This window comes from Carassius auratus, unplaced genomic scaffold (assembly GCF_003368295.1).
Source record: "Carassius auratus strain Wakin unplaced genomic scaffold, ASM336829v1 scaf_tig00053664, whole genome shotgun sequence".
Taxonomy (NCBI): Eukaryota; Metazoa; Chordata; class Actinopteri; order Cypriniformes; family Cyprinidae; genus Carassius; species Carassius auratus.
This window is the reverse complement of record NW_020527275.1, coordinates 13,879-37,337: the sequence shown is the minus strand read 5'-3', so window position 1 is coordinate 37,337 and position 23,459 is coordinate 13,879. Positions and strand designations below refer to the sequence as shown.

At 38.6% G+C, this 23,459-nt stretch overlaps 1 protein-coding gene across 1 annotated transcript; it reads right to left on the bottom strand.

Annotated features, from left to right (window-relative positions):
* On the bottom strand, positions 1–23,196 carry LOC113090237 (major histocompatibility complex class I-related gene protein-like; the record flags this gene model as incomplete). Its single annotated transcript, XM_026256196.1, has 3 exons — positions 1–110; positions 293–586; positions 22,803–23,196. Coding segments are annotated over 3 exons (798 nt in total), but the record flags the coding sequence as incomplete, so codon positions are not given.
* Positions 23,197–23,459: the final 263 nt, after the last annotated feature.

Below are 23,459 nucleotides of genomic sequence, written 5' to 3'. Positions count from 1 at the left end.
ATTTTGAACAATACTGTATATGAAATACCCAAGAACAGCAACGATGACCAACAGCAACAGAGACACCATAGAAGCAACAGCAACAGTCATGCCAACAGGTTCAGGTGTTTCTGTTTATAGAAAATATACATCAGACTTCTGAAAGATTCAGACAATGTTAAGAGCTGGTTGACATCTTGAAGACACAACAACTCATTATGACTGTGACAGCAGTTGGTATTTCCAATCACTCTGACAGTGGTTTGCATAAACATTCATTAGCCTCACATTCTATCTATACAAAGACTCTTACTGATATTAGTCCTGATCTCATTCTCTGTTAGTGTCTTTCTGATGATTTTGCTCTGGTGCTTCACCACACAGCTGTACTCGTTCTTCATCCATTCATCAGGTTCAGCCTTTAGGGTTACAGTCTTCTGGAAGGTTCTGTCCTCATTGGGAAGAAGTTTACCAACCTTCACATCCTTAGAATACTCTTGTCCGTTTTTCATCCAAGTGATTGCAATATTACTGGGATAAAAGTCTGTGATGTGACACAAGACTGGAGACGATGCATTCTTTTGCAATAGAGACACCTGAGGAGAGACTAGAGAGAGAAAATTTGGATCACTAAAAAATATATATAAAATAAAAAATTATATCAAATGTGTAAAAAAAAATAAAAAAAAATAATGGCACTTCAACAAGTGAGCATAACAGCCCACTACAACATAATTTTATCTCAAACAATCAAGAAACGATTAATAGACCCTTTGTTCAAATTCTGTTGAGCAGGTACGTCTGGATTATGTACATAACCCAATCCACTTCAAGTGTAAACTAAAAGAGCCAATACACATCAATATGCGACAATTGCATCCAGCTGCCACTGATTATAGCACAAGGAAGTAGGTGCAACGCATATGCAAGTTTTAGCTGAGAATAGTAATAATAATAATAATTCCTTACATTTATATAGCGTTTTTCTGGGCACTTAAAGCGCTTACATAGTCGGGGGTATCTCCTCATCCACCACCAGTGTGCAGCATACACCTGGATGATGCGACGGCAGCCATATTGCGCCAGAACGCCCACCACACACCAGCTTACTGATGGAGAGGAGACAGAGTGATGAAGCCAATCAGCAGATATGGGGATTGTTAGGAGGCCACGATGGTCAGAGGCCAATGGGTGAATCTGTCCGGGATGCCGAGGTCACACCTCTACTCTTGACGAAAGACATCCTGGGATTTTTAATGACCACAGAGAGTCAGGACCTCGGTTTAACGTCTCATCTGAAGGACGGTGCTCGTTGACAGTATAGTGTCCCCATCACTACACTGGGGCGCTAGGACCCACACAGACCACAGGGTGAGCACCCCCTGCTGGCCTCACTAGCACCTCTTCCAGCAGCAACCTAGTTTTCCCAGGAGGTCTCCCATCCAGGTACTGACCAGGCTCAGCCCTGCTTAGCTTCAGTGGGAAACCGGTCTTGGGCTCCAGGGTGATATGGGTGCCGGTGACCTTGCTGCTCAGCAGTGGTACAGCAGCCGTGCTGATGTGATGTGACATCTCTGTTCCCTCCTTCAGGGAACAAAGGTTACATACATACACGCATAACTGAGAAGTTCAGTTTCAGTCGGTCACTCTAAATGTCTCATCGGTAATGACCGATGAATTGGTATCCCTACCAAAGCGCCATAGATGCTGCCCCTTCCGGTCTCTTGTGCGAACCTCCTGCACCCCTTTTTGGTAGGGCATCGCTTGCAACAAGAAGGCCAATCAGTGTTGTTGTGGCACTACCTACTCAGTGAGAATGGACAATACTGGGAAACGTGCCCATTCCACTTGAAACAGGAATGTTGCTGAAGCCCGATCCTTCCCGAAGGAGGTTTCGGAAACACTTACACATATGAATAACCCTTTAGGTGCATATGGAATAGTAGAGGTGATTGTAACCCTCTTGGAAAATGGCAGAGAGTCTGCCAGGCAAAGACAGGATCTGACCCAGATAGCAACATATTTTTGGCACAGAGCTTGTTTCAACCAAAATCACTGAAGGAAAGAAGAGGATAGAAAAACGAGATGAACAGAAACACAACAACTGACAGCAGCCACAGCTTGAGATGAATTCAGCTAAAGATAAAAGACATTACTTCTCTGAAGACCTCAGCCGACGAGGATTAAACAACTCACAAACAGCATCACCAGCTTCACGTTACTAACCAGACTGCACTGTAAAAAGTGATTCTCTATATTAACTCAATAAAATTCTCAAAAGATTACAAACAATATTATTAATTAAATGTAACTCATTTTAATTAATTAGAAATAATCAAATTAGATGCTTACAAGCAATCATTCAAAATGAGTAGAATAACATGAATTTTTTTTTACACAAAAATAGATTTCATTGGACAAAAACAAAAAAACACCATGCTAAAGAATAAAAAAGGGCCCAGCCCAGCAGTTGGGTTGTTCTGACCCAGCGGTTGGGTTATTTTGACCAGAGGTGGGTACTCCAGGGGTCAAAGAGTAAAAGTCCTGACATATTTTTGTTCCACCCATGAACTCAGCAGCTGATTTCACCAGAGGAGAACGAAGTCATTCCTTCCAAGTCACAAATGAGTCTGAAGTCAAATCCCAAGTCCCCAAAGAGTTAAAAGTGAATGAGATAATTAAGTGATTGATTAAATGATGATTGTGCGTTAGTGATGAACACCTGCTGTTATTGAGAATTACAGAGGATCAGATGTTGATGTTTTATTGGTTAAAATGATGCTACCATCATGGAGATCAGTGTTTGCTTTAGTTGAGCTTGCTATGATAGATCTCTCTTTGTAGTAATGCATGTGGTGTTGTACAAAGATGAGATATTAGCTATTATCATCTGCTGTGTTACGCCTCATGAACTGGCCTGATTTTTCTCAAAATGTTTTTTATTTAATTTATATGTAAAAAAAAAAATAATAATTATCTACTGTACTACTTAATCACACTCAGACATGAAGAACCAGTGTACGAATCTCCACAACGGTGACAGTCAACAAAATGCTTCATGATGCAATGCATGCTGGGTAACTCCATAGTAAAAACTTCCATTATGCACTGCATTCTGAACAATTATCAACACTGTTGAGAATCGTATGATAAGTATTCATGTCTAAAAGCCTGAGCTGATACAGCTCCTTATATTTGTTGTTAAATGTTGACACATTAAGGTGGAATTTGTTTAATAGTTTTGTTTTTTTTGAAGTACAATACCTGCATGTAAGTTAATATACCAAAGAAAAACACTTTATGACGTTTGTGAGTTTTGATTCAGCAAAGCACAAATGTTTGCTGTGAAACAATATTGCCATCGCTTCGAAACAAACTCCTTTGAACTATTAATAACAAACCTTGACCACAATTATGGCGCCATCTTGTGTGTGTTTTAAAAAATAAATAAATCTGTACATTTCATCTAAGGCTGTGGGGAAGTGCTACGAGCTGTGAGATTAGTAGCGGTTTAAAGTGGCAGGTCTGCGCTAAAGGTAGTGCTGTTTTGAGAACCCTAAAATGTTTAAACATGCTAAGGTAAAAAGGTACCTTTATGAATTATAGTGGCTAGAATCGTGGGCCTTCTGATTTTTACAGAAAAGCTGTTCAGTGTTTGGGAAAGAGACAGATCAGCTCAACTCAAAAGGAAAAAAAAAGGAAATTGTAAGAATATTTGGGATTTAACTTTGTTTCCCTTATCTTTTTTTTTTTTTGAGTTGTCAGCTAGAGAGAGAGAGAGAGAGAGAGAGAGAGAAAGAGAGGGGAGGGCAGGACCCATCCCTTCAGCAGATCCTCTGCAAAAATGACAGAGACTTTATCTGCTTGGTACTTGGAAAAGAAGAAAAACAAGCAAGCCAAGTTTTTGAAGAAAAGACTGAATGTTGATGCTTTTATGGATGAACAGTTTAGATGGTTCATGATCCAAAAAGACTCAGTCAAGTTGACATCCTTTCCGATTCTGGCAGCCCACTGGAATGTGAAACAAGGTGGAATTTGTTGCAGTGCAGATGGGATTTCAGTTCCAAAACAGTGTTTTCTCTGCTTCCTGTTGGCCTGCTGGCCCTGCTGCAGCTGATCGTAGCTCAGTGTAGCTGTTTTTTTTTCTAGACTCTTTATCTTACTATCACTCTCTGTTGTTTAAAGTGATAAAATATAACTTAATTCCCACCATATTTCTGTTATTATTGATCACTCTTTTCAGATTAATTTTGATCATTCACTTTTATTTTAAATCTGTGAGTGCAGTACACCTGCAAAGCGTTAGCACTCGTTAGCTTGTCATTAGCGTTTTCATTTGAATCTATCCGTTTTCTTTTTTTTTTCCTCTCCTCTCTGTCGCTCCAGTTTTTCACAAGTTCATCAAACAACCGCAGGTGAACCGATCCACACATTAAACAGGTTCTCCCCATTCAGTGATGCACCCACTGAGAAACCTGATGAAAGTGCTCTAGTTATTGGCGACTCTATTGTACGGAACGTGAATATAGAGACACCAGCCACCATAGTCAAATGTTTACCGGGAGCCAGAGCGCCTGACATCTTGGCAAATTTAAAAGTGCTGGCTAATGCTAAGCGTAAATACAGTAAGATTGTTATTCATGCCGGCGCTAATGATGTTCGACTTCGCCAGTCGGAGATCACTAAAAATAACTTTAAAGAGGTGTGTGAACTTGCAAGCACGATGTCAGACACTGTAATATGCTCTGGTCCCCTCCCTGCTTACCGTGGTGATGAGATGCATAGCAGATTGTTTCACTCAATGGCTGGATGTCTAAGTGGTGCCCACAGAATAACATAGGTTATATAGACAATTGGACGAGCTTTTGGGGCAGACCTGACCTGTTTAAAAGAGATGGTCTTCAACCCTCCTGGGGTGGTGCTGCTCTTCTGTCTAGAAATATGGCACATAGTCTTAGTGTTTATACTTGACTAACTGGGGCCCAGGTCAGGAAGCAGACAGACTGGCTAAACCGACCATCTGCTAGCTGCCTCCCGTCACAGAGGTCAGTTAATTCTCAGCACATAGAGACTCTTTCACCTAGATATCACACTATAGAGACTGTGTCTGTTCCCCGAACTAGAAAATACAAAAAACGTCCAAACCAAGTTAAGGTTAACAATTTAATTGAGGTTCAACAAATAAAAAACAGATGCAATATGGATAAACAAATGATAAAGATTGGCTTATTGAATATCAGATCCATTTCTACGAAAACACTTTTTGTAAATAATATGATAACTGATCATAATATAGATGTGCTCTGTTTGACAGAAACTTGGCTAAAACCTGATGATTACATTATTTTAAATGAGTCCACCCCCTCCAAGATTACTGTTATAAACATGAGCCGCGTCTAAAAGGCAAAGGGGGAGGAGTTGCTTCAATTTATAACAACGTTTACAGGATTTCTCAGAGGGCAGGCTTCAAGTATAACTCGTTTGAAGTAATGGTGCTTCATATAACATTATCCAGAGAAACCAATGTTAATGATAAATCCCCTGTTATGTTTGTACTGGCTACTGTATACAGGCCACCAGGCCACCATACAGACTTTATTAAAGAGTTTGGTGATTTTACATCTGAGTTAGTTCTGGCTGCAGATAAAGTCTTAATAGTTGGTGATTTTAATATCCATGTCGATAATGAAAAAGATGCATTGGGATCAGCATTTATAGACATTCTGAACTCTATTGGTGTTAGACAACATGTTTCAGGACCTACTCATTGTCGAAATCATACTCTAGATTTAATACTGTCACATGGAATTGATGTTGATAGTGTTGAAATTATTCAGCCAAGTGATGATATCTCAGATCATTATTTAGTTCTGTGTAAAGTTCATATAGCCAAAAATGTAAATTCTACTTCTTGTTACAAGTTTCGAAGAACCATCACTTCTACCACAAAAGACTGCTTTTTAAGTTATCTTCCTGATGTATCCGAATTCCTTAGCATATCCAAAACCTCAGAACAACTTGATGATGTAACAGAAACTATGGACTCTCTCTTTTCTAAAACTTTAAAAACAGTTGCTCCTTTACGCTTAAGGAAGGTTAAGGAAAACAGTTTGACACCATGGTATAATGAGCATACTCGCACCCTAAAGAGAGCAGCCCGAAAAATGGAGCGCAGCTGGAGGAAAACAAAACTAGAGGTATTTCGTATTGCTTGGCGGGAAAGTAACCTATCCTACAGAAAAGCATTAAAAACTGCTAGATCCGATTACTTTTCTCCTCTTTTAGAAGAAAACAAACATAACCCCAGGTATTTATTCAATACAGTGGCTAAATTAACGAAAAATAAAGCCTCAACAAGTGTTGACATTTCCCAACACCACAACAGTAATGACTTTATGAACTACTTTACTTCTAAAATCGATACTATTAGAGATTAAATTGCAACCATTCAGCCGTCAGCTACAGTATCGCATCAGACAGTGCACTATAGACCCCCTGAGGAACAGTTCCACTCATTCTCTACTATAGGAGAGGAAGAATTGTATAAACTTGTTAAATCATCTAAACCAACAACATGTATGTTAGACCCTATACCATCTAAGCTCCTAAAAGAGGTGTTTCCAGAAGTCATAGATCCTCCTCTGACTATTATTAATTCCTCATTGTCATTAGGATATGTCCCCAAAACTTCAAACTGGCTGTTATTAAGCCTCTCATAAAAAAAAAAAAACACAACTTGACCACAAAGAACTAGTTAATTATAGACCAATCTCGAATCTCCCTTTTCTGTCCAAGATACTAGAAAAGGTGGTATCCTCACAATTATATTCCTTCTTAGAGAAAAATGGTATATGTGAGGATTTCCAGTCAGGATTTAGACCGTATCATAGTACTGAGACTGCTCTCCTTAGAGTTACAAATGATCTGCTCTTATCATCTGATCGTGGGTGTATCTCTCTGTGGCGAGTGGGGCGGGGCCGAGAGGCGTGGGAACGAGGAGTGAGGCCAGGTGTAGTGATTGGAGATGAGCTACACCTGCGCCCCACTCCTCGTTCCCACGCCTCTCGGCCCCGCCCCACTCGCCACACTCTCTATTAGTTTTATTGGATCTTAGTGCTGCGTTTGACACAATTGACCACAACATTCTTTTGCATAGACTTGAACACTTTGTTGGCATCAGTGGAAGTGCATTAGCATGGTTTAAATCGTACTTATATGACCGCCATCAGTTCGTAGTAGTGAATGAAGATGTATCATATCGATCACAAGTGCAGTATGGAGTACCTCAAGGCTCAGTACTAGGGCCGCTACTCTTCACGCTTTATATGTTACCCTTGGGAGATATCATCAGGAAACATGGTGTTAGCTTTCACGGTTATGCTGATGATACTCATCTCTATATTTCTTCGCGGCCCGATGAAACACACCAATTTGAAAAACTAATGGAATGCATAGTCGATATAAAAAACTGGATGACGAGTAATTTCTTACTGCTAAATTCAGAGAAAACAGAGTTGTTAATTATAGGACCTAAAAACTCTGCTTGTAATAACCTAGAACACTGTTTAAGACTTGATGGCTGCTCTGTCAATTCTTCGTCATCAGTTAGGAACCTAGGTGTGCTACTTGATCGCAATCTTTCCTTAGAAAGCCACGTTTCTAACATTTGTAAAACTTGCATTTTTCCATCTCAAAAATATATCTAAATTACGGCCTATGCTCTCAATGTCAAATGCAGAAATGTTAATCCATGCATTTATGACTTCAAGGTTAGACTATTGTAATGCTTTATTGGGTGGTTGTTCTGCATGCTTGGTAAACAAACTACAGCTAGTCCGAAATGCAGCAGCAAGAGTTCTTACTAGAACCAGGAAGTATGACCATATTAGCCCGGTCCTGTCCACACTGCACTGGCTCCCTATCAAACATCGTATAGATTTAAAAATATTGCTTATTACTTATAAAGCCCTGTATGGTTTAGCACCTCAGTATTTGAATGAGCTCTTTTAACATTATAATCCTCTACGTCCGCTACGTTCTCAAAACTCAGGCAATTTGATAATACCTAGAATATCAAAATCAACTGCGGGCGGCAGATCCTTTTCCTATTTGGTGCCTAAACTCTGGAATAACCTACCTAACATTGTTTTGGGAGGCAGACACACTCTTGCAGTTTAATCTAGATTAAAGACCCATCTCTTTAACCTGGCATACACATAACTAGGGCTGGGTATGGTTCAAAATCTTTTGATCCGGTGCCAATTTCAATACCTCAGTTTCGATATCGGTTCCTAACAATACTTTTTTCGATACCATATGTTTTAAAATCCATTTCAACATCAACACAAATACATGAAACACAAAACTTTTATTTTTCACCTTAATTAAAACAAATTCTGGTAACACTTCACACTCAGGATAACATTATTAATACAACTGGTTGTGCTTTTTGGATAGGGGTGCGCCATTCAGGGGTGGACAGGAACCAAAAAGTGGCCCTGGACTTTCTGGCCCACAGCAGCCCACCACATCAAAGCACGCGCTACGACCAGCATTTCAGACCATGTGCGTACAGATAATGAATTCATCTTTCACGTTTCGTAGCTTCTGAATGAACACATACCCACAATTATATCAAAATAATTATCTCTGCAAGTATTCTCCTAAACACAGTCGGTTATGTTTTAAGTGAACGTATACAGTGGCCTGCTGCTTAGAGAAATTCGCTGAACCGGATAAATCTGTCTCTCTCTCTGTTTTTTAGACAACGTGATAGGGGGCGTGTTTCAAGATACGCAATGGAGTAGACCAAACTAAACAGGGAGGGAGGGCAAGCCCGCTTTGGTTGCAATACTCTTATCGCATATGTTGCACTTTGCTGACTCGGCATCCACTTTTATAAAGTGTAGCCACACTTTAGACCTTTTTGACATTGTAAAACGGAAACGTTTTGAGAAAAAACAACTACATTTGTGTTGTGTGACTACGAGTATCTTCAAAAATCCTCCCCGTCAAGTCACGTGGTGGTCGACAGCCATTCACTGCGAATTTAGGTCCTTACATGCACGTATGCTACAAGCTCACACAGACACAGCCGCTTGGCAAAAAAAAAAAAACCCGGCCGCTTGGTTTTTGGAACCGAAATTTGGCACCGAAAGATAAATAATTTTTCGAAACTCATAGTATAGAAGTTTTTCGTTCGATACCATAAAGGCATCGAAGTTCGGTACCCAGCCCTCCACATAACATACTAATATGCTTTTAATATCCAAATCCGTTAAAGGATTTTTAGGCTGCATTAATTAGGTAAACCGGAACCGGAAACACTTCACATAACACACAATGTACTTGCTACATCATTAGAAGAATGGCATCTACGCTAATATTTGTCTGTTTCTCTCTTGTTCCGAGGTCACCGTGGCCACCAGATCCAGTCTGTGTCCAGATCAGAGGGTCACTGCAGTCACCCGGATCCAGTACGTATCCAGACCAGATGGTGGATCAGCACCTAGAAAGGACCTCTACTGCCCTGAAAGACAGCGGAGACCAGGACAACTAGAGCCCCAGATACAGATCCCCTGTAAAGACCTTGTCTCAGAGGACCACCAGGACAAGACCACAGGAAACAGATGATTCTTCTGCACAATCTGACTTTGCTGCAGCCTGGAATTGAACTACTGGTTTCGTCTGGTCAGAGGAGAACTGGCCCCCCAACTGAGCCTGGTTTCTCCCAAGGTTTTTTTCTCCATTCTGTCACCGATGGAGTTTCGGTTCCTTGCCGCTGTCGCCTCTGGCTTGCTTAGTTGGGGTCACTTCATCTACAGTGATATCGTTGACTTGATTGCAAATAAATGCACAGACACTATTTAACTGAACAGAGATGACATAACTGAATTCAATGATGAACTGCCTTTAACTATCATTTTGCATTATTGAGACACTGTTTTCCTAATGAATTTGTTCAGTCACTTTGAAGCAATGTATTTTGTTTAAAGCGCTATATAAATAAAGGTGACTTGACTTGACAGATTGAAGCATATAACAAGTTGAATAAAATCATGTCCATTACATGTTCAGTAAAAGAGAACACCGTCGTTGATGATTCATTTGATCCAGATTGGACAAATATAATAGCCGAGGCTGAAAGAAAATATTTGCAAGAACCAGTAAACACTGCAAAAACTGTAATGCCTCCTCCATACAACCCAATTTATCCAACTTTGCCTGGACAATGTAAAGGTTCTAGTAAGCCAAATGGATGGCCAGTTGACAAAATATTTATTGCATCCGCACAGGCTGCTCCAGTGATAACCAGATCCAAATCAGCCCAGCAAAACAGACATGTCGCGATAAACACCAGCACCTGCCTCTGATTGGGGTGAGGAGACAAAAGGACAAGGTCGGTCCTGAATTCTCTTCACCTGCTGTTAAAAAGGAAGAATTACAATATGAAATGATGATGGAAAAAGACCATTCACACCAGGAGAACGTCAAGCCATTCTTACAGCTTTTCCACACCTTAAGAGAGAAGATCCAAACATAGAGTTTTGGCGAGAATTATATTCCTTGGTTGAAGCACATCAAATGGCACTAAAAGACATACACACTGTTGTGAAAGCTAAAATCCCAAGAGACAGATGGGAACGCTTTCCAACGTCACAAAAACGACAGACCAATGGATAGACTTGTGGATTGAAGGCCAGGGTCTTTGGAGAGCCTTACATGAGTTCCGAAAAGAAATCCAAAATATCCTGGGCAGTGGTTAGATTCCTTTCACATCAGTAACATTGATTAAGCAAAAAGATGATGAATCTCCAGATGAATATGTCCTGCGTAAATGGAATGCTTATGAAAGACGGGCTCGCTGTGCTAAGAAAGAACCGGAACAGAGATGATGTACAGTTAACTGACACACTTGTGGATGGTTTTAGCACAAAATATCAACAAGCCTCATTACTTAGAGTCAATCCAGGAGAAACATTTGAAAAAATTATGCATTGGGCTGGTCGTCTAGATATGGCAAAAAAAAAAACAAACATGTATTGTTATTATTATCATTATTATTTTATTATTATTATTATTATTAATGTTGAAAAGAGCGGAGAATATTTTTTTTTCAGGTTTTTTAGGGGGGATAAATTGAAAGAACAGCATTGTTTGTTACATTTGTTACAGTTACATTTATTTGTTACATTTGCAGGGCTCCAAACAAAAAAAATCGACTTAGGAGCCACTGGCTCCTATAAGAAAAAAACGTAGGCGCCAAATGATTTTTTAGGTGCCACAGAATAAACATGTTTTATGTGTTTTATTTAAATTATTTATTTTACATTTTAACTTTTTAATCATACTGATGTGTTTGTGTCATCTTTTGTTGACTTTATCAACATTTTAATCCATCTTGTAGATGACCTGGGAATGAAGGTTCACTTAAAGTGGGAGCTAAATGTCTTTTCCTACTTGAAATATACAGTCATGCGTTGTTTATTACACAAAATCTGTACCAATATCATGGACCATAAGCATCACTTGGCCCCTGAGTATAGTTTGGGGTCCTCCTCAATGTATCCTGTAAATGTTGTCATACTCTCTTAAAAATAAAGGTGCTTCATGATACCATAGAAGAACCTTTTTTTCCTGTCTAAATGATTTCATAAAGAACCTTTAACATTTGAAGACAATAACAGATTATGGAAAGGTCAGAAAGAAATTGTTCTTCAAAGAGCCTTTTACTGAATGGTTCATTGTGGAACCAAAATTGTTCTGTGAAGAACCTTTTAAGCGCATTTATTTTTAAGAGTGCATGTCTTTCACACTTTCAGTCTGTTTTTCTTAATTAGTAAAATGTAATTTTATAGGAGGAGTTGAATCATGTAGACAACAGGTTAAGTAAACATATTAAAATTGAATAGCTCATAAATATAGCAAAATGCTCCTCTTTAAGTTATTTTTCTAGCTGACTGATGATGGACACCGAAAGGTTACTGAGGTTAATATTATGTTGCAATGCTTACAAGCTTTACACGTTTTCGGCAGTTTGAAAGTGTTGTACTGTATAATCTCTTATAAAATAGCCTACCTTTTGATGTTAATTCATGTTCATTAAGTACTCTAGTAGTAAAGAGCAAGGTATGATAGGTTCACGTGCTGCTTGAACTGAGGCACTACTCGCGATCGCATCGAGTTAAAAACATCTCAACTCAACTTCAGAATCCCGCAAGCGCGCACCGCAGGTCATGTGACTAGAACCAACCAATCAGCTTCATCCTTTCCAGTACCAACGTTGAAAGCTCAGCCAAGATGAAGGAACAGCTGAGCATAGCTGTATGTGGATAGCCATTTTTAAATAAATTTTGTAACAGAGCTACTGCAAGCGACTTTTAGTGCTGCAAATCCATTTATCCTTTGCTGAAATTTCCGCGTCTTCATGGAGAGAGCAGCTCATGGTAGCTTAGCAAAGGCAGACGCCACAGGAGCGCTTCTATCCGAGCGCTTTGGAAAGAAGAAAGCGGCGCACCTAGCGTTTTCCATGTGTTTTTAGTCGCGATATGTGAACGGCCCCTTAAAGAGAACCAAAACTGTATTTATTGTTTGAATTTTGTTATGAATTTGGAATAATTTTAAAGCTGATACTTTGTAAATTAAAAAGTAACAAAGCACAAAGTGATTACTGGACGGCAAACGCACGTCAAATAATGAAGTGCATGCATTAACAGAACACAGCATGCACTAAGATCTTGTTAAGAAGAAGCCTTATGATTATAAACAAGAACTGTTAATGATATTGCCAATATCCACACAGATGACAGCTTTATCTGTTTTAGTTTGTTCAAGTTATGAACGAAATAGACACTGTTTTTCTGCACTTTCTCTTCAAGTCTCCATCATTTCTCTCTCTCTCGCGCGTTTATCAGGTGTGTGTCAGCGCTGCTGCGCGGCAGATGAGGACTGTTTAAAACTCTTTTTCCCTCTAAAACTTCGATGCGCATTCTCTCAATGCATTAACATAACAAAAGATGTGAATGCAAAACAATCAGGAAAAAAGGCATTACATGCAATTTTTTAAAAGATAACATGTAAATACATACGCCTAGTCGCCAGTGGCGACCTCAGCAAAAACTTCACTCGCATTTTAATATTTATGGTCGCAAATGCGACCGTTTTAGTCGCAGTTTGGAGCCCTGCATTTATATTATTTACATCAAGCTTTTGAATGGTATAGTATTGTAAATTGTTTATATTGTATTAAAACTTCATAATGTTTCACTTGATTATACATTTAGTCAGGAATTATAGTTTGGAAAAAGTTTTTGGAAAAACTCTAACTAGTAAAATGTTTACACGTTATGTGAAAAGTAGTAGAAGTATATAAATAAATAAAAAAAGAGACTTATGTTTATGATCTCTGCTGAATAAAGTGCTTCATTCTTTTTTTCTGAGGAAATCCAAATCTCAAATCCAAAACCACATCACATCTTTTTGGGGCGATTTATGTCTTATTCCTCTCATCGCGAAGCAAACAGTAAAATAAAAAAATTTGAAGAACAGTCTGGCTGCGTTGTCTAATGTTGTGTGGGCGTATTCAAGCCGCACGCTTCAGTGAAACATTAGAATCTGAATAGCGCGTTCAGCGCGGGGGCGTGGCCTCATTAGATATTATGAAGGGAGACGTGAAAAACAGACATTGCGTTGTTTTCATATGGATTACTTTATCAGAAAAAATTTTTTCGGTAGCAGTTGTTTAGTTTAAAAGTCAGGCTTTGTTAAGATATATCTCTCATGTTTCTTCGTTTGAGTATTCACTGAGTTACAGTTCATTTTAATGGCGTGTTTGTACATGAAGATCAGCGCAGACCAAGGCTGCAGACAGCACACCTTGTTTGTTATCTTTATTTTATAAGTGCATAAAGTTTTGTTGTTATTATGTCTGTATACAAAAAAGTAGACCCTTTACAGATTCGATTGATGTATTGCTCTTATCTAATCAAAACTGAAAGTGTAATTTAAGTTATTTTCGGGGTTATTAGGAGAAAATTCCTCATAACGCGTATCCGCGTTAATCAACTCCAGAGGGTTAATATGAAGGTAAAATGACGTCATAAAGATTTGCATAAGCAGGGTAATATTTGCGGAAGTGTACATAAGACTGTAAGCGTAAATTAAATTTGCATGCGCAAGATAAGCTTTCAAGCGTAAGAAAAAATGATTTGCAGCATTTTACTGTTACTTGTAAGTGTAATACATGTATTGTGAAACTGCAGCTTCATGCTAAAGCAAAATAAATATGATCTGCATGCTTCTGACTTCCATTTTTCCGCGCTTACACTTTTGGCACGTTTCTTTTGCCAAAAGACAGTCAAAAGCACTGCAAGCCTGTGAACGGTGATTTGCAAGCGAAAACAACAGTTTAAAGAACTGCAAATCAGATTGACTGCATATGTGGGGCAAAAAGTTCCCGAAATAATTCGATATGTGCAGCTCCGTCTTTCTTTTCTCTGCGCTTACAATTTTGGCACGATTCTCTCACTAACTGATATTTGCAAGCGTGAGGGGGAGGGTGGGGCCACCTTCTTGTAGCCAATCACATGAGCCTCTCACTGACTCTTCATTTACTCTTATCTGATTGGTTCAATAAACACATCATAAACCTAGACCAAGACATTAACCAAGACATTCATCTTCATTTAGGTCAAAATAGTTCTTGCTGCAGGAATGGTACTTTTAACGTACACATACAGTAAAATAAAGGTCTCTGCTGAAGTGAATTGATGAGACCAGTCAAATCAGAGGATCTTGATGAATGAATAGACAAGGCTGAAGCCTGGCACAAGCTTAGCGTGAATGCTCTTAGATCAGCATCTTCTCTTGGTATTCCTGAATCTAGAAGGGGTGATCTGGTGAGGGGTGATCTATATAGGGGGGATGATGTCATACCCTCAGGATTTGAGTGAGCCAATGAGGAATGGTACCTTTTGGAGGGAAGTTTTACATCTCTTTGTTCCTAGTATGGTGTCTTCCATTCACTAGGTGAGTTGGTTGTTTGTCAATGTTGTTAGCCAGTAGGCCATCCATTGTACCCGCGATGTGGAACAGTCAGGTTATACTTTCACTGATGAGAGTGCAGGTGGTTCCAGGGATGGCAGGTAAATACTATTGAGATTATGTAGTGTGCAGAGAATTTCAGACTGATCTAGTGATGATGGCAGGAAAGCAGCAGGTGGTTGTTAGCCCTCTGTTTTGCTCGAACATCAATGGAAATCTGATGTTTGTGGTGTTGCTTGGATCTTGTGGCGGCATGGACTTGAGCTTGCTTGAGTTGTGTTGGCAATGTTGTCTGGCTGCTTCTGGGGAGAATGGATGGTCCTCCCTTGGAGGGGTCTGATGCTGTTGCCTCAGACAAGAAGTCAGAAGTTTGTCCTTCCCAGGACTCCTCAGTTGAGTTGTGTTTAAAGAGCTTTTTTGATAGTGTCAGCAGCTCCTGTAACTCAGAAGTAGGTGTAAGTAACTCAGCTGTCCTTGTGTAGCCTCCGTTCGGCACCTGTATGAAGGGTGTGGAGGAGGATGTTGTAGTGGACTGCTGTTGGACATACCGTGGTGTTTGCAAGATGAGGATGCCCTTTTTTATGGCTTCTCCCAGTGGTTGGTCTGGAACCTGGGTTTCTTGTCATGGCGATGGCTCTGTCCTCCGCTGGCTAGCGGCTTTCTACAGAAGGGCCTTGCATTATGGCAATGCTGGGTGCCTTCTGGTTCCTGCTTTGGATTCTTGGATGTGTAATTCAGAATCAGTGGGGTCTTACACACACCTTTAGTGGAGGCCTTGTGCTTGTTTAAGGCCTTCTATGCCAGGTCACGTGGTTGTTGAATAGGCATTGTGTGACAGGAGGTTTTGGAGGAAAAGGCTCTTGAAGCTGGTGTCCTCCTCCATGCCTATTCCAAACTTAAACATTAAAACATTGTTTTATTGTGATTTTTCCCAAGCACATTTTACCAATTCCAAACCATATCAATCTTAATAACTACCATAATTTTTTTATTTAATAATTTATGAGTGATATATAATTGACCATGAAAGCTAGAAGAGAAAAACTCCTTATATTCAGGTGTACAGAATTATTAGGCATGTTTTCTTTTACAGATGAATTGAGCCAAAAGAGTTTTAACTCAAACTGAAAAGTAAAAAAATATTAAATCCCCATGAGAAATATCAAAAATTAATGCAATACAGTAATTGCAAAGGTAAGACATGACCACTGGACAAAAAATGCTGACTATACTCTAAAAACTGCTGGGTTAAATATAACCCTGTCCTGAGTTACACAGGGACCAACCCAGCGGTTGGGTTATTTTGACCAGAGGTGGGTACTCCAGGGGTCAAAGAGTAAAAGTCCTGACATATTTTTGTTCCACCCATGAACTCAGCAGCTGATTTCACCAGAGGAGAACGAAGTCATTCCTTCCAAGTCACAAATGAGTCTGAAGTCAAATCCCAGGTCCCCAAAGAGTTAAAAGTTAATTAAGTGACTAATTAATTGATGATGCTGTGAAACATTATTGCCATTGCTTAGAAATAAACTACTTTGAACTATTAAAAGCAAACCTTGACCACAGTTATAGTGGCATCTTGCGTGTGTTTAAAAATAAAGTAATAAATCAGTATATTTCATCTAAGGTTGTGCCTTGAGTCAGATGTATTTCTTGTGTTTCAATTTTCCTTAATGATGTTGATTGTTAACAGCAGGTATTCACCACTAATGTGCAATCATCATTTAATTAATCACTTAATTATCTCATTAACTTTAACTCTTTGAGGTCTTGGGATTTCATTTAAGACTTGCTTGTGACTTGGAAGGAATGACTTCGTTCTCCTCTGGTGAAATCAGCTGCTGAGTTCATGGGTGGAACAAAAATATGTCAGGACTTTTACTCTTTGTCCCCTAGACTACCCATCTCTGGTCAAAATAACCCAACCGCTGGGTTGGTCCCATTTCAACCCAGGACTGGGTTATATATATAACCCAACATTTTTTAGAGTGTGGATCAGTGGGGTCCGACAAAAACAGATGGAGTTATTTAGGAGTTGTCAGTAGTTAATGAGATGATGAAGACAGTTGAATTAGAAGATTAATAAACTACTTAAGTGTAAATACCTAAGGAAACATTAAAAAGCATTTAAATAAAAGGAAATAATCCATGTCATGGGACCTTTAAACACAACACAGAGGGATACAGAACACAGGAATATTTTTTTCAAGATGCAAAAAATTAAAGTGTACTTGATAAGAAAATGAAATATAAACCTATGCAATTATACAATTCAAGTGTACAGTTTCCTTTTATTGGATAAATATTTCTTAGTTCTGTATCACTCTGTGTTTGTTTTATTTATTTTCTTAGGAAGATAACGGAGCCTTTAATCTCCTTTGTAATGGATGTGCTTATAAACCAAGTTATTTATGGATGTATTTATAAACTGCTTACTAATTACTATTAATTTTGGGACAAGGCTTTATAAAGCATGAACTGACTATTTACTAATGCTTAACTAATGAGTACAACATTATTATTGTTCAACATCTTTTACACTTTGGATTTGTTCATCCAACGACATTGCTGCAATCTTCCCAGTCTCGGTGCTATGAGCACCATCATGATCACTCGGCCACGCCACTGCTGATTCCACTTCAGCTGCTTCACCAGCTGACTCTTCACCACCTTAAGCTGTGCTAACCGTATCAGCTGCACAATTGTTATACCCTTGTTAGCTGCGAAAAGTTCAGACCAAGTGGCCAAATTTACCACAATCTTGTCAGAGGCTATGGACACCACATTATCAAAATCATCAACGCAGAAATCCAGTGTGAGGTCTAGATCAGAGTCATTGTTTACAATCATGTAAACTGAGCATCCGAAAGCAACCATGTTCCAGTAAAGGAGGAACACCACCAACTGGAATCTTTTTAATCGAGGAGACCAATTTTCCATAGTTAGACAATGCTTGTGTTAAAACGCCATCACTAATAAATGGCAGGACATTTGAGAGAGTGAGTCTTTTTGACGGTAATGAATTGGCAGAACAGGGGTGTGAATGCCATTAACCCTTTAGGCGCCAGAGTTTTTTTCCTAAAACATTCGTTTTTGACATCTTAATTTCAAAAGGCTATATCTTAAAACTGATAAAAGATAGAGACTTTCTGTCAATTATAAAAAATATTAAGGATGACCTAATGTTTATTTAGGGATTAAATGTGTCCATCTAATTTGCATATTATGACATCATATGGTGGTGGCCATCTTGAATTATAGAATTTTCATGAAAAGTCACATGTTTAAATGATAAAATGCAGCAATTCTTTCCCCCCAAAATGTCCCTCACCTTCTGTGTGCTATATTACACAATACTGACTGATCAGGTAAATAGTAAGTAGTAAACAAACTGTGTAATTCATTACTAATAAATGGTAGAAACAAACCAAATGCATGTAGCACTTGGTCTTTTATATATATTATTCATATGACACACAAACACAAGTAGACAAGACCTGTTTAGTTCAAAATCTTTGTCCCGTGTCACATCGCCTCTGCTTCTGCTATGAGCAGCGCGGCCAGATCTGCCTCGAGCGTGCGCCGAGTGTGCACAGCTCAGACTACTGTCAGTGTCATTGTGACTCCCCACCTTGCCTCCTAACCACCAGGTTCTATAACAGTTTTTTTCCCCAAGCCATCAGACTGTTGAACTCTTTAGAACACTTTGTTGCATTGACATTTACACTGTACTGAAACTGTGGCCTATGCAAACGAAATTTCGTTCTGTACACACTTGTTGTATACTGAATGACAATAAAAGTCTGTCAAGTCAAGTCATACCCAGTGGCATTAGACAAAGTCTCCACTACAATAATGTCGCCGCGATTGCAGAGAGGTGCGGTCAGAAGACAAATATACATGTCTAGTACGGAAAAAATCTCCCGCCTCGTCCCCGCATCAATAACACGCCTGCTAATTTCACAATGAACACTCTGACCCCTGCAAACATTGTTCACACCTCTGACATTTGGCATAGGACCATTTACATTGGGCAATGGATTCACCATTGGTGCTTGGTGTAGGGCTATACTTTCACTTTCAGTCATCTTCTGAATGCAGATATTCCCCTTCAGAATCAGTGTCCGCGAATAGAAGTCCCAACACTTCATTGCGGCTTTATTGAAGCTTTATTGATGCCATTAGATAATAATAATAATGATAACAATAATAATCTAATGCCAATACTCGCTGACGTTGACAATATTGCTCTGATAAAATGGCTCACTCTCACACTAGCTCCGCTTTTGTTCGCATTGATTCAGTGCGCTCTAGCTCGAAGATTTTGTATAGAAGCATGAAATTTGACAACCTATTTGACAAAATCGTCCGTTTTATTCAGTGCCGAATCTTGTCGAGTAAACTGGACCGTGGCGCCAAGAGGGTTATGTATGATTTTTCTCTAAACTAACTCATTGGCTTTTCTATTGTACTCAAAAAGATAACTATAGCGCTGCTCCTTCATCCTAGAGGCAGACAATACATTTTTGTGTCCCACAATTTTACCAACAGCTTAACAACATGTAGCATATGAGCAGTTCATTCATTCATTGGTTCTGAATTAATGAATCATGGCTCGTTGAATTTAAAACAATGCACATTCCTAATGAAACCCTAAGCTTTTAGCCTCTGAACTCATGCATGTAATTCAAACTCTCTGCAAGCTAAATGACCGGCCTGGTGCCAGCATGGCTGGGTTTAGATTACTTTATGACACCCCGGAGTGTTAACAGACATTCCACGGCGAGTCACGTTTGAGCTTCAGAGAGATTACGAACTCTCTCTGCACCTTTACACACACACACACACACACACACACACACAAACATTTCTTTACACTCATCATGTAAGTCATTACTAAGATGTATTTGATAGGTTTATGATAACTGGTTAGTTCTGTTATACAATGGTTATGATTTTCTGATTTGTAACTTGGAAATGTTTCTCCTAAGTAATGTTCTTAAATAGAGTCATGGTTTTGTAACCCTACCTCTGACCAGGTCATAAAACTTTATGACCCAACTGGGAGAAACAAGAAAGCCCAGCTCGCTGGAATTCTTGTAAGGAAAAGAGAAAAGTACCTTTTAAATGTATTAACTGTATTTCCTTCTGTGCATTAGATGTTTTCTCATATCAAATTGCAGTATCTGCAATTTTATTGTATGTTAATCAAACTTAAAATGTGTGTAATTCTGCATATGAATGTAACTTTATGTTCCTTCTACCTTTACCTGCCATTCTTGGTATCTGTTTAACTGTTTTGTTTTGACTGAATCGCTCTTTATTACAGTAAAATGTATTTTTCTGTAATTACCATCTTGCTTGAATATAACTGCTGAATTTTGACAACACCATAACTCACTCAAGTGGGTGTCTCCCCAGAGACAAAGGAACTTTTTCCCGCTTCAGATCTTTGGACGTTCATTGGTTGTTCGCGGGCATAACAGATAACAGATAACATAACAGAGGCATAAACCCAGTCGCTCCATAAGAGACTGACACAGAAAGTTCTTACGAGCACTTCGTCTGAGAGAACGTCTGGTTTCTCCGTTTTTCTTTTCTTTTCTTTACTAAATTTTATTCTCATATTCGCCTATCCCTCCATGAGGGAGACAAACTCTGAATCATTTCTTTGGTAACTTCACGTTCAGTGAACATTTAAAACTTTGCGCAAGTCTGCTCCCCCCGGAAGACACGAGAGAACACGGCCAGCTCAAAAAGAACGATACACGCACGCTTGTCTTTTGCAGTATTATTTTCTTTCTTTTTTTTTATTTAAATGCTGCTTAAGGTTGTCTAGTACCTTTTTCAAGGTGATTTGATTCCTTCTTGTCTTTCAAAAGGTTACTGTCTGTTATTTTGCCATTCTGGGCGATCATTCTGTGATCTCGCCCTTTTTCTCTTTCTCCTGCTCACCCTTTCATCGACTCTCTCTCTCATCTGTTATCCGTTTTGTCTTGTATTGTTTTTACCGTTTGTATTGTTGCACCCATATTTACTCTGTGTGAATCGTAGTTCGATTTATTATTAGTTCAATTATTAAAATCCAATATATATTCCTGATTGCTTCTGTCTAAAATGCTCACTTCACAAAGTCAATGAAATGTTTGATCTTAGCTACAAAGCTTATTTGTTACTTTTCAGTAACCTAAATTTGATAAGGACAGGAGAATGGTTTCATGGCCAGAAACAATTTTTCCTGGAATTATAAGCAGGGATAACTTTGAGTTTTTAACTTAATCGTACAGCCATTTGCTGGACAAAACACTGTTCGATTTGCATTAATTCCCAGTAAAAGAGGAAGAATGGAATATTGACATATTGAGTAAATTACAGTGCCTTGTGATGAGCTATTGATATATACAATTGACCTATTTTTCATCTTCAATAATTTTAATTAGGGCCGGGACTTTATCGCGTTAATTGAGATTAATTAATTACACAAAAAATAACGCGTTAACTAAGATTAATTAATTACAGAAAAAAAAATTCCCGCATTTTTAATAACTTATTTTTGCACCGCGGAATGTTTCTCACTGGATGAGTTTCGGCGGGACCGATTATACTGGAGCACCAACTAGCGTTCGTATATCACCGCAGGCGCAGCACATCGAGTCTCAAGTATCACCTCAACGCAAAACATATAGCAGCTAACCTGGACTTTACACTTTATGATGAACTATGTATTATTTTGTTGGTGCAACAGTTTATGTTGAACTCTTTATTGTTTTGGCCAAGGTTATTGAGAGTTGGACTTAGTATGTTATGGCCTCTGAAGCAACAGAGAGATGTTTTCTAATAGTCAGTGTTTCCAATGTTCTGAATGTAATTGACAGTATTGTGTTTTACTTAAAAAAACACTTTACAGAAGGTTCCAGCGCCTATAAGCTTCCTGAATTTCTGAAATGTACTATTTCTAAATTGTTTCTAAATATGCTATTGCTACACTTCATGGCAAAAATTGCACTGTTCTGCTAGACTTGGTTGAACAAAAATAAACAATATTTTGTTGCTTAAGCTTATGTATTCAGTCATTATTCAATGGTATACTATAAATCCAGGTAAAAAAAAAATTACTTCTCACTGTTTTCAGGTCAAATATTTATATGCGATTAAAATGCGATTAATTAATTACAAAGCCTCTAATTAATTAGATTATTTTTTTTAATCGAGTCCCGGCCCTAATTTTAAAGTAACTGTAATATGCAATATATATAAATATATATATATATATTCCTGATTAATTATTAAAATTCCCTATATATCATTTGAGCTAACGTTAATGTACTATCCAGTGCGGTTACAAACAACTCTATGCACGCACTGTAAACACCACTTTTACACTGTGACAATGTGTGAGTGAAGTCAAATCCTGCACACCTGCACCCGCCATGCAATTACCTAAGCAGCTGAATACTTTGCACATTCAAAAATGTCCATTTACTGCATGGATGGAGCAAGAACAATATAAGTCTCGAAAAATTCATATGCATAGTTTAGATCTTTTCTATATGAGGAAAACTACAAGCTTAAATAACACTTAAAATTGAATGTGCTGTTTATCTTTCAGCCAGTTACATATCTATCTATTTATCATTTTATCTAGTGTACAAGCACCCCATTGACAGTTTTTTCCCACTGGCCTTAATGGATTCATACAGAACCAACTCTGTAGTACATATATTGTACACATATTACATATCTATAAACATGACTCACTTTTTAATGCACTTGCCACATACCTGTTTTCTCCAGGTAGCTCTTTGCAAGCTGCAGTAATTCCTTCAAAGACTCGATGCAATCATTTTGAAGGTAGTATTTCCAGTACTGAAAACGGATGGATTCATTGTTACACCTTTCTTGAGCGCTGAATCCTTGCTTCATTGGAGAGATCCATTTCTCCCTCTTCAAATCCAGAATCATAAAATCCTCTCCATCAAATCCAGTCTGCCGAAACACATTTGTTTCTCCAGTCTCATCATTCCATTCACAGCCATAGGTTATCTGGTGTATGTGTTTACCTGTGGCAACAAGATTTTGAATGATATCAACATACACTCTATGCAAACACACTGACAGCTGTTCATTGGGATAAATGATAAAAAAAGCTTTATAATGGCAGTGAATGGGTGATATTCAATAGTCCATAATAGTCAAATAAACTGCATCCATCCATCATAAAAAGTGTTCCACATGGCTCTGCCATGTTAAAGAGCACCTATCATGTAATTTTGAAATTTACCTTTCATGTAGTGTGTGACATAGATCTAAGTGAACAAAAATATCCTGCAAAGTTTGAAATATGACAGTGCACTGTATATAAAGTTATTGTCTTTCAAAAGTAACAGTCAATTCAATTCAAGTTTATTTGTATAGCGCTTTTTACAAAACAAATCGTT